This window comes from Saccopteryx leptura, chromosome 4 (genome assembly GCF_036850995.1).
Source record: "Saccopteryx leptura isolate mSacLep1 chromosome 4, mSacLep1_pri_phased_curated, whole genome shotgun sequence".
NCBI lineage: Eukaryota > Metazoa > Chordata > Mammalia > Chiroptera > Emballonuridae > Saccopteryx > Saccopteryx leptura.
In genome coordinates, this window is record NC_089506.1 from 208377209 (window position 1) to 208390068 (window position 12860).

The 12860-nt window shown below is 44.2% G+C and overlaps 1 protein-coding gene across 18 annotated transcripts in view; it reads right to left on the reverse strand.

The window, feature by feature from the left end:
* RBFOX1 (RNA binding fox-1 homolog 1) overlaps window positions 1–12860 on the reverse strand; it is a 1119122-nt gene that overhangs the window by 77524 nt on the left and 1028738 nt on the right. For all 18 annotated transcript variants that reach the window (XM_066382662.1, XM_066382652.1, XM_066382653.1 and 15 more), the window contains one exon: window positions 8442–8522. In XM_066382662.1, the coding sequence (XP_066238759.1) occupies window positions 8442–8522 (81 nt within the window). The remainder of the gene's footprint in view (window positions 1–8441; window positions 8523–12860) is intronic.

Genomic DNA, 12860 nt, shown 5'->3' on the forward strand with positions numbered 1-12860 from the left:
GGCCAACAGCACCAAAATAAAGCCTCCAAATCCAGATTCGTTTATTCATTTGTTGTTTACGGTGAGAGCAAAACTACATCAACCCATTGCATCTAGACGGACTTTATGTCTGTACCCTAGTTTAATGTGGACCAGGAGGAGGGTACTCTTTGACATGCTTACCTTACATTCTTTGTTCAAAAATGTGATAACACAGAATGCCAAAAGCACATGAGGATACACATAGGAAAGGAAGTCTCCTCTTATCTCCACCCCCAGGGAGCCAGCTGTCCTACATCCTGCCCTTTGAAATGATGGCTGAACAAACGGGTTGGTAACCTCTGGGCCAAATCCAGCCTGGGGGCTGTTTTGTAAATAAAACTGTACCAAATGCATAGCCACAGCTGATCATGTATGTCTTATCTATGGCTGCTTTCAAGTTACAAGGACAAAGCTGAGTAGTAGCCACAGAGACCAGAGAGCCTGGAAGGCTGGAGATGCTTTCTGGCCTTTGGAAGAACAATTTTGCCAATGACTGTCCAGGGAAGAATGGCCTCGCCAGTGACCTTGGGATGGGAAGGATGGCTTTGGCATGAGCGCAGGGGTCGGACAGCTGCTTCGAGCTTCCACCTGACCACTCCCCGCTCAGACATTGCCAGAAGCAGCGCATGTGGCGCCGCTTGTTTGCACCACTAGTGTGTAAATCGAGAGACTAGGAAAGACGGGAGGCTTGGAATTCTGTTAGGCTGGGTTCAAAGTTGCCTTTGCTGAGTGACATCGGACAGGCTCCTTATCTCTCCGAACTTACATTTTCTCATGTGAAAGGGGGCTTAATAATTGTATCCATTTCCTAGTTTTCTTGCAAGGATTAAGAGAGAAAGTTCAGATAAACGGCTGGAAGAATGCTCCACATACAGTAAGTTCTTTGTAACTACTACTTATTATTATTGTTACTATTATTGTCATTGTTATTATTATACCCAGGACGGAATTAGGGTAAGACTAGTTAGGCACTCACTTTGGGCACATAATTCAAATGAGGGACCATCAAAAAAACCAAGTAATCAAGATACATCATAATTCAATGCAATTTTTTAAAAAAATTAAAATTACTGTAAAAATATTCCCTGATAAACAGACTATTAGAATTTAAGGAAAGAGGAGCTGTCCTGAGTCATCCTGAATTGTGAGGCAACAGAAAAGTGAACAAGAATCAGCCTGTCTTTATGAGAGATTTTGATATTTGTTCAATGGATTTTTTTTCCCCATTAAACTTAGTATTTGGAACTATGACATTAAGAGAGTATTTATCTTGATGGCTGAGACTTCTGGAGCCTCTGTAAATTGTGTTGGAGGTAGGCACCTCACTTTCCTCATCCTGCTCCCAGCACCGATTATTACTGTTTTAATCAACCCCTCCAGAAACTACTGGAAAAAGCCTCTGGGAGGCTGCCAGGAAGCTCCGAGTTACTGGAAAGAGGGAGAAAAAAAAAAGACATGTTTTGTGTTTTTTTTTAAACCAATGTATCAGTAACACAATGCCCTGTGTGTGCACTTTCTATTAACTGAACTCAGTCAAGTGACATTTTCTGAATTGGCCAGAAGAGAGAGGAGGCCATAAATTAGTCGAGGCCCTTGCTTTAATTACAGAAAGCAATGGAAGCTCTATCCATTACCTAAATGTAGAAAAGAGCGCGGGCCTGATTTATGTATGTTGCTGCCACTTAAATCATTGTTTTATGAATTCCACACAATTACTTCCATAAAATCTGCAATCAATACATCAATTAAAACTACGCCACTACCACTTGCCTTTGAGTTTCATAAAAGTGAATAAAGGAGATGATTTTGCATTTTGAAGTTCTTAAGCATTTGGTTGTGAAGTCAGATTTTTTTTTTTTTTCCTGGTTGTCAGGGGTGAAAATTTAGGGGGAATTAATAGTCATCTCCCTTTTTTTTTTTTTTTTAAGGATTTGTCCTTGTATAGATTGAAAGCTATGGCTTCCATGTAACTATGTGAAAATAGACTTGTTTGCATTGATAAGCATATAGAACCACACCAAAATTGCTGCTGAAAAAATGCTTTTCTGGCCCTTGGCAAATAAAACTGACATCTCTGTGTTCAGGTGCTAATTGTGCTCATTCCCCCACTCTCAAACTCATATGCTGTCTCCTAAGCCCCAATATGATAGTACTTAGAGATGGGAGGTAGTTAGTTTTAGATGAGGCCATAAGGATGGGGCCCTTATGAAAGGATTAGTGGCGTTAAAGTGTCATGTGGAGACATGGCGAGAAGACCAACATCTGTGTGCCAGGAAGAGAATTCTTACCAAAGCCGAACATACTAGCACCCTGGTATCCGTAACAAAAGAAAAGATAGCTATATTGGCCTATATAATTAAAAGTATATGCTAGAATGTAAGGAAAATCAAATGACCAAAATAAGACAGATGTTGGCAACATCATCAGTTATTCTTCCTAGTGAATAATTCTCTCTCAATGTGAATTAAAAAATAAAATGAGAAAAATAAGAGAAATGGGCAGCTGTATATAGAAAAATCACAATCCAAACAACACTTAAATTTGTGAAGGATGATGTTCTTCACTAGGAGAAAGGCAAGTGCTAACTGGAGCAAATTGAGGTGCTATTTTTCTTCTATCCAATCTGTAAACATAAAAAAAGCAAACTATGCAAATGCTATGAAAAATGTTGGAATGGGACTCGCCATTCCATTAGCTTGTAAATTAGCTTAAGAGTTTGTGCTTTTGAACAAAATGGGGATTTATTACCATATTATTCCACACGTGTATGTTCATGTTTGGGAGCCGAGATGTAAAATTTGATGTGTAGGTGTGTCAGAGTCTATGTAAAAGTGTTTGCTGCCACATTCATGGAGGAGATATAAAAAGAAGGAGGCTGAACTACTATAGTCAGAGAATGGCTGAATGAACTGTGGACCATCCACTTCATGAAGCAACGTGACAGTATCAAGATGCTTAATGGGAGATGGACAACACGTGCTATTAAATGAAACAAAATGTGATTAATGTGTAATGTGAGCATGATATGTATGTCTATACTCCTCCCTCTATGAAATCATATTGCTAGCACCCCCCACTGTACGTGGGGATGTCCTTCTTTGCATTATTTCAGGGAAAAACAATGTAGACAGATACTTACCGGGTAGTCGGTGTAAATTAGCTTAAGAGTTTGTGCTTTTGAACAAAGTGGGGATATTATTACCATATTATTCCACACATGTAGGTTCATGTTTATTTGCATGTTTCCTCATTCTAGTGAGCATACATTGCTTTTTCCATTTAAAATCTATTCATAAAATTGTAAAGGAAATCAAATAAAGCTGATGATATTTACCTGCTTCTGGAAACATCTACTCCATAGGGAACTAAGGATCAGTGACTGTTGGCTTTGCTAATCCCTATTAGAGGGGGCTTTGCCATTTACCCAGTGAGTTACTGCTTTATATTTCAATGAATAAAAATTGGAACAATGTTCTAACTTGGAAGAGAGGCGATTCGTTCTTTACCTTCCTATTTCTGCTTAGTGCTGTTTTTGATATTATGCACCCACTGTATACACACAGGGCTAATGCAGCCGGTGCCCCTCACCCGGGACAGGAGGAGTGGGCTGTAGGACCACTGGCCCTAGGGGTTGTGTTGCTTTCTGCACAAAGCAAACATATGGTTAATTAATTAACTAAAATTATTTTTCAATGAATAAAACTTAGTTAATTGGTTTAATTTAGATGGTTAAAATTAACATCTTACAACAACAACATTAATATGACATGTTTGGCATTTGGGACAAGGCGATCTTGCTTAATTATCTGGAGTTATGCTCTGACTTCATTTAAGTTTGATAGAAAGGAGGCCCATTGGCCAGTCGGGATGAGTGGTTTATTAGGATGGTGTGAGGGGAGATGGGAGTTACCATGACACAACCTGAACTAGGGTTTCACACCAGGCTAAAGGGGAAGAGGAGAAGGCCCTGGCCGGTTGGCTCAGTGGTAGAGCATCGGCCTGGCATGCAGGAGTCCCGAGATGGGAGTTACCATGACACAACCTGAACTAGGGTTTCACACCAGGCTAAAGGGGAAGAGGAGAAGGCCCTGGCCGGTTGGCTCAGTGGTAGAGCATCGGCCTGGCATGCAGGAGTCCCGGGTTCGATTCCCAGCCAGGGCACACAGGAGAAGCGCCCATCTGCTTCTCCACCCCTCCTCCTCTCCTTCCTCTCTGTCTCCCTCCCGCAGCCAAGGCTCCATTGGAGCAAAGTTGGCCCGGGTGCTGAGGATGGCTCTATGGTCTCTGCCTCAGGCACTAGAATGGCTCTGGTTGCAACAGATCAATGCCCCAGATGGGCAGAGCATCACCCCCTGGTGGGCGTGCCGGGTGGATCCCGGTCGGGCGCATGCGGGAGTCTGTCTGACTGCCTCCCCGTTTCCAACTTCAGAAAAATACAAAAAATTAAAAAATAAAGGGGACGAGGAGAAGCTGGGTCAGTCGGGGTGGGATGAGAGACTCTGTGGGATTAGGTTGTATTGCTACAGAGCCTGGGTGGAAATCTTGCTCTCAATGCTTCCAGGTCCTGCATCACATTATTAGGATGATTCACTTAAGAGGGGGAACCCATTATGCAAAAATACATCTTAAAAAAGATAACTTCGGTAGGAGTTATTTTCATTACTGACTAATTCAGCAGGGTTCCTTTAAAAAACGATCTCCCCTGCTGCACTGGAGGGTGTTATTTACAGACGATGAGCTGTTTGGCTAGGAAGAAGGGCCATTTAAGTCTAAAACTTCCAAGGCCAGTTAAAGATGTGTGAAAACAAATAAACTCAGGAATACGTAAGTCAGTAAATACATAGGATGCAATGTACAAAAGTGTCATTTACACACGCCCTTCTCCGGGAGCACAACTGTTACCCCAAATTGAGAAACATGCACTTTCAAGTTAAAACCCAGGTGAATCCTAAATGATTGCTGAGAAGTGAAGGAGCCTCAGCTTTTGGGGAAAAGGTTGGATTTTTAGAGAAAAAGAGGCCACATTGTTCAAACCTCAAAGACAAGACCCATGGCTCTTACCCATGTTTGTGTATGACCCGGAGAGACAAAAGTTATCTCAGGTGACCGTGTGTGCGGTGTGTGTATGTGTGTAAAAAAATGACCTTGACATGCTGGGCTGAATTGTTTCTAGAAAGTGAGGTGTGAATTCTACCAGGATATACACCTATATACAGAAGAGGAAACCCAACTAAGTGTTGCAAGGAAGCTAGCTAATCGCAAACAGCTTGGCCCCAACGGGCACTGCTGACCGGGAGAACTGGGGAAGAGAGGAGGCCTGAGTCCCGTGCCTTGGGAGGAGCGGGTCATCGTGGCATCAGCAACGATGCGTGGCCTCAGGATGGACATGATCTATGGCCTTCCAGCCACCAAGTAGAGACAGGTAGGTAGTCTCAGGCTGGTCACTCTGATGAAATACTGAGCTTGTCAGTCTAAATGCCATTGCTTCAGGGGTCAAGAAGTGAAGATTCTTACTGGAAGAAACGAGTCTTTGTTTTGTCTTGTTATGGGACAGGAGGACTAGCTATTACTCTCAATGCTTCCAGGTCCTGCACCACATTATCAGGATGATTCACTTAAGAGGAGGAACCCATCATGCAAAAATACATCTTAAAAAAGATAACTTCAGTAGGAGTTATTTTTACTACTGACTAATTCAGCAGGGTTCCTTTCTTTAAGTGTGTTGTTTTCTTTAAAACTACGATCTTCAAGGACATTTATTTTTCTTTATTATTTTTGAAAAATTGCTATCCACCTAAGTACCCAAAATGGAGGAGGTGGGAGAGATTAAAATGCAATGCCATTAAACAACAGAGTATTATGAGGTCATTAACAGAGTTTCACAAAGTACACATGACACGATAATAAGTGAAAATAATAGGATGAAAAATGTGCAGCTGATATGACTGATTATGCAATTTGAAAATGAAGGGTGTCAGGCACACATCACACAGTTTCTATAATTATTACAAATTTTTGTTCTTAAACTCAGAAAAAAAAAAGTATCATTAAAAACAGTGAGGCGGCAGTCCTATTTTCTCTTTTCAATAATAAAACAAACCCTTTAAGTCAGAGATCAGCATAACTGATTTTGTAAAGAGCCAGACTATCAAGATTTTAGCTTTTGCGGACCACCTCTGTCCTTTCCGTGGTATTTTGTTTGGGTTTTTTTTGTATTTCTAATGCTTTGAAAAGTCTAAACGCAGCCTTTGCTCACAAGCCTCCCACAAACAGGCTGCGGGCTGGGCGTGTCCCTGGGGCTGCAGCTCGCTGACCACCGCCTGACACGAGTTCGTGTCCTCTGTGCGCTTCACCTAGTGTGTGAGGATGAAACTTGTTACAGAGTTCCATGTTTGACATCGATGACACACAGTTTCCCCAAGTCGCTTTAGAATAGCTGTCCCGATTAAATCTTGCTTTTTTTGTTTTGTTTTGTTTTGGACTTAATTTATTTTGTTCCCCTTCTGAAAAGAAAACCAAAATATAAATACCACCTGTGATTGTAGACGGCCACAACTGTCCACCTGGGTGGCCATTATTAGCCTCATGAGGCTACCTGGAGTAACACTAATTGAAATGAAATAAAATGAAAAAAGTCAGTGCCTTGATCCCAGGAGCACCCCTACAGGACAGGGCAGATACGGGACATTTCAGCCCAGAGGGTTGCATTCGGGTAACCACATTAAAGAAAAAGCAAAAACAATACTTTGGAGTGCAACCCCAGCTCTCCTATAACCATATTTATAGAGAAGGGCAGGATCTGGTACGGTATAACAATGAGGAAATTTAGAGTCACGTGGAGTCAGAAAAGCAATCGCAGTTTACATCATCTCTCCAGGTTTGAAACACGAATCTACCATAAACGGGCTGTGTGGTCCTGGACGCATTGTGCCGCCTCTCAGTAGCCTCCCTCTCCTAGGCTGTAAAGCAAACATTAGAAACCTACCTGGTGCAGATTTTGCGAGGATTACACAAGGTGGAGCGTGTGAAAATGTGTAGTGGTATCCTGAGCCACAAGCTATATGCGCATGCATTTACATTGGCCCAAATGGGACAATTTTCCTCAATTCAGAAAGAACCACCCTGGCCAGTCTGGCTGGATTTGGGCTTCTCGGGGATCTTGCAATGTCGTGAATGTCAAAACTGCTTATTGAAGTTTATACTTTGGTTGGGAGAGGCACGTGTTGCCCCCCCTGACCTGAAAAGCCTTCGGGGACCCTCATGTTTCTCATCATCATCATTTTGAGGTCCCTGTCCCTGCTTCTAAACATTGCTCCCCCAAGTGAAGAGTGAGGTCTGCCTCAGCCTTTGGGAATGGAGACGCTCAGCTTTGGCACAGGGCGAGACTTCTGCCTCTCGTGCTCTTAGCCTGTGCCTCTGCTCCCCAACGCCCCCTTCTCCAGCCAGACTCAGGGGCAGCCCGCCTCGCCCCTGGTCCCCCAGACTAGCTTTTCAACACCGATCCCAATGAGGACCCGTTTGGGTCGTTATGGGACTTCCCTAGGGTGTACGTGCCCTGCATGAGACAGATGGCAAGGTCTGCAGTGTGGCTGGTGGGGGGCTTGAGGAGGGGCAGACCAGCTGCAGCTACGGTGAGATAAGTGAGCAGCTTGGGTCGTGCTCCGGCAGTTGGGGTGGGAGTGGGCATTCTTCAGGGCATCTCTCTCAGGCAATGAGATCCTTGTGTTCTCCTAGTCAGCATTATAATCTAGCTTCCATAGTTATTTTGGCTTCCTCCCCTTAGCACTTGATGGATATATTTATATCCGTTAAAGGGCCTTTCTGCAGTCGTTTCCCCCAGTTAAATGAGGGATGGGGGAGACAACAACACCCTTTTCTCTATTCCTCTTCATCCTTCAAGGACACACAGCCAAGGACAGAACAGCTCGGCAAACAAGTCACTAACCCAGGCTAGTAATATTTCCCACAGTGAGAAGATTGTGCTCAGGAGGACAGATCAAGCCCCTTTTGCTAGGCTAGGGTGCCAGTTGAATGGCCTAACTATTTGACTTCGATTATTCTTACATTAATGTACAAAGTTGTGACAGAAGGCAGGCAATGAGAGGGGTAGCTTGTCCCTTCCCTCCCCTCCCCACCCCAATATCCCGAGTCCCATCCACCGAACCCAGTTCTGACAAGGTCTTCACAAAGAATGGCTGGGACACTGGGGGAGTGAGGGTTCAGACGTAATGAGCAGAGGGGGTTAGATGCTCAGGCAACAGGGTAAACAGAGACATGCTTATGAAACTCAAATTCACCTTGTAGGGAGCCACACGGGAGGGCGGTGCAGAGGGAGGGGAGGGGGACTCACATGGCAGGGAAGGTGACCGGACTCAGAGTTATGTCACAAAAACAAAAAGGGAGCCACAAGGTGGGCTTACTTGCAGAAGTATATACAAGTGAACTGGGGGCACTGTACATGGAAGATCCCTCCTGGTTTGCCTGGCACAGCAGCACCGTGCCTACGAAAGAGAGAGAGAGAGATGGCATCCGGTTTGGGAACAGGCACTCTGCCCCTGAGAGATCAGGGGCAGCACCGACGACGAGGCAGGCAGAGAAATGAAAACATGGCCACCTCCCAGAGCGCGCCACAGGAAGCCCCACAGCAGCCCGCTTCCTTAGCCAAAGGGAACTGGTGGGAAGCCACCCCCTCCCCAGCCCAACAAGTACAGGTCACCCCTTTTCACATGGGGTTGGAGTAGTGGGGTCTGTCTGTCCCGGGACCCCTGTTTCAGATCAGCAACGGAAGCAGCGTGCCATGCTCCAGAGGGAGTTTAGACATTTCAGAGAGAACAAGAGAACAAGCCTGACTCAGGCACTACTTAGCTGTGTGATCATGGTAAGCCACTGTACCTCTCTGTGCCTTGGGATTTCCATCTGGAAAATGAGGTGAATATACCTACCTCCAGGAGAGGTTATGACTCACACGACTGGACATGTCCAACACAAGGGCTGGCACGTGATCACTACTCAATCAATGGTAAGCACGTGTATTGGGGTATTTATGGAAACATTTTCCTCCCCCCCCCCCCCCAACTCAAAGTCTTTCCAAATGAGTTCTTCAGAGGAAGAACAGAGGTAAGGCAGGGAAGAAACAAATGCAACTTTTGCCATTCCTGTGAGCCCCCCTGGGCCCACTCTGGACTTGGGGTGAGACGATCTATGACTTCTGTGTGCCCGGTTTCTTCCCTAAAGCTGCCAGCCTTCCACTGGGAGAGGCTGCATCCCTGACCCTGCAAACCCGTCACAGCTGCGCTGCAGTGATGGCTTCCCTCCGCCTGATTTAGAGCAAAGGGCACCCGGGCTTATCCTTGCAAAATGGAATTTTACAGCAGGGAGGAATGGTGGAATCCTGAGATACCTCCTCAATCTAAGCCACGTTTTGCACAACCACCCACTCCAAGGATGACCGGGGTCAGGCTTCTTCGGGCTATCAATTCTGTTCTCCTGCTGCGGCAACGATCACACTCAGAGGCTTTGAAAAGAGTGAGCGAGACGTTGGAGGCATTTGCAGCCCATTACCGACAATGGAAATACATTCCTGGGGTTTCTGGTCACTTCCTTGTCTGGGCAAGGTCAGCCGCCTCCATTTCTGTGTCCTCCAGTCACCATCAGAACCGGGAAGCGATCTCCCAAACAAGGAAGCCTGTGCACTCGGAACCAGGAACCCACCCATAGACCCTTGCAGACTTTGCCCTTGGGTGGTCCAGGGAGGGATCTACCATGTTTTTGTTTCCTGCCCAAGCTCACCAAAACAAAAGTATAGTTAAAACTTCCAGAGTGAGTGAGTGGGAGGTGTACCAAATAGAGAGCAACTGGCCGCATGATGCCATTAAGGGACAGTAATCTGTCCTGAGTTACCAACCCACACACGATTCCAAAGCTGGTGTCCTGCCTCCGCTCCCTGACCCTTCCGGTACCAAGCCCAGAGAGAGGGGTCCTGTGAGGAGACTGAGACATCATCCCCAAATTCCACTTCTCCCCTCTGTTTTCTGTGTTTATCTAAATTTTGTACATTATTTCCAGGTTACAAAAGATTCTATTAAAATTCCTAAGACTTTTCACTGTCCCCCAACACCAACTCAATCCAATGTTTGACAAGGAGAAATAGTTTCTGGAAGGAATCTGTATGTGAAGGAACGTTCCCCCAAGACGGTCTCCCATTTGTCCTGGTGTCCCATGCCTGTAGTTGGAGAAGAGCCCCCACCTCACCCGCCCTTCCACAGAGGCCTTGAGTTAAAAGTGACACTAATTGATTTTCCCTTGGGAGTAAGTATACTGCTCACAAAAATTAGGGAATATGTCAAAAATGAATATTAAGTGATTAAAAAACAGAAGCATTTGATTTTTTTTTATTATTAAACAAGAGCATCAGAAAAGCAAATGACAAGTCAAAGAAAGTTGTTTGATTATGCAAATGAGATGCAAAACCAACTTTTATTTCATTGGTGAAAATGCACCATACAAAAGGCTGAAAGTCCTGGAGTATCTCTGCATGTTGCCTGATCCCCTCATTTTTGTGAGCAGTGTATATATTAAGGGTCTGGATGGGCCTGAGTCATAATCAACCTTTGCTAAACGGAGAATGCTCTCTTCTTTCTACTTTAGGTGAGAATCGTTTATCATAACATAAGAGACTTCAAGTGGTCTCATTTCTCCTCAGAGGGTATGAAACCGGTCTGGTGTGGCTATTAACAACAAACATAAGTGAACATCAGGTCATGGGGTGTAGGGTCTAAAATCAACCAACAAGAAGCAGGACACCCAGCAGAAAAGACGGACCTAGCCCCCAACCCTGCTTGATCAAGGAAACCCATTTTGACTTTTCAGAGCTCACCTGCAAACTTTTGCTCATGGCTAGAACTCTTAGAGAGAACCTAAGGTTTCTATAGGACATATGGAGAGCTGCCAAATCAGACTCTTCTTTGGGTTGGACTCGGGCAGGTGGATCATGAGTTAATTCTTCAACAGGTCTTTCATGTGTGCGTGCCCCTGGTTAAAACCCACTTTAAAAATGAGATCTGAATTTTCTTGGGGTGTCTAGATTTCAAAAGAAAAATAATGTAATTGTAGCAAAAGTATACTTAGAAGGACATTTTAGTACTGTGCAGTTAAAACCACTGGGTCAATTCCCAATAAACTCAATGCAATGTAGGCATCCCTTTGGGACACAACACAGATTCCCTCTAGAAAGCTAAATCCTGGCAGGCATAATGACGCTTCCCTAATTTTCTTAGGCTGTGGGTCCCGTGAAACTAGACTGAAATAGCTTCTTTGAATGCCCTCTTAGTAGTTAAAAAAAAAAAAAATCTTTATGCAATGATTTTGACCTTTGTAAAACACAATCCACACAGTCACAGGACTTGGTTTTGATTTCACTGAAAAACATCCTCCAAATTAATTTGCAAAGTACTTTTGCATGTTCTCTTAGTACATTGTGACCTTTTCTTAAAAGAAAGCTCTGAATTAAGCAAAAGCAAAGCAGCAGAGGAAAACAGTGCGATTTCTGTGCATTTTGCGGGCGAGGAATATGTGTTTCTTTAGAAAATAAGTTGGGTAGATCACAGTATAAGGAGTCTTCACAAGGTCACCCAAAGCACTTTGTGGGACAGCTGTCTAGTGCCTCTGCAGAATGAGTCTTCCCTCCATCCGTCCCGCCACGACCACCCATCACCACAGACCATCTACTTCTGACTATCATGAACTCTCTCCACACATGGCGACAGCCATAGACTTCTGTGTTTTTTGTCTATAAAGCTCCATATAATTCAAGTATGGAAAGCATGTTCAATTTATACCCATTCCTTAGGACAGACCATTGATCAATTCCGGTATTATTCTATCCTGTTGGCCTGGAACCCTCAGAATCATTCTCAGCACAGCATCTGGGCAGTTACTACCACCCAATCAGAGCCCAGAGCCGGGGAAAGGGGTGAAACCTCCAGGCGAGTCCCTGCTCTTAAGGTTAAGTTAAACCACAGGAAATTGACTGCTTTTTTAATGTTAAATAGGATTGGTGGCAATTTCACGTGGTTCAATTAAAAAAGGAAAAGTCCTTCTTCCTTTTGTGTCATTTAAAAGTCAGCTCCTCTCTCTTGAGTCCTGAGGTGTTATTCAATAGTCCCTCTTCTTCAGTTCCTATCACACTTAAAAAAAAAAACTCTCCCTGGTAGATCTTTTGTCATGCTGTATTACAACTTTTTAATTTAGATATTGGTCTTCTTAGCTACACAGAATCCCCCTGGGACAGAGGCAAATCATTCTCATCATTTTTTAACCCAAGCCCCTAGCATAAAAGCTGGCCCTCAGAGGGATTCAAACCAGGACTGAATCATCTATCTGTGGACAATAATATAAATGGAACTACTTTAACAGGGGGTGGGAGCTGCCAGGCCAGGCCGTGGGAACTGCCTCGCACCTCTTATACTTCAAATCTTTGGCACGTTCCAATCAGGGCCAAATAACCTTTGGACTGGACATAAGCAACACGTCCCAAACAACTGCTCGCAAAGAGAATGAGAAAGCAGAGATTACGACCGCTGGACTGATCACTACTGAACTGAAAATTAAAAGCATTCTTGAGCATAAACATCGCTACGTTAGATGAGCTGCACCAAGAGAAGTGCCTTCCTTCTCCTGATGATATCGTTCCCTTTCTCGCAAGTACCCATTGCCTCTGTCTCCAAATCAGAACATGATTTGGATTTCTGTCGAAATTAATGATTCTCGGATAGTTATTCTTGTTGATCTCAAGTAAACCCTTGCCCTCTCTCATTGTGAAAAGCCTTGTTATTTTTTAG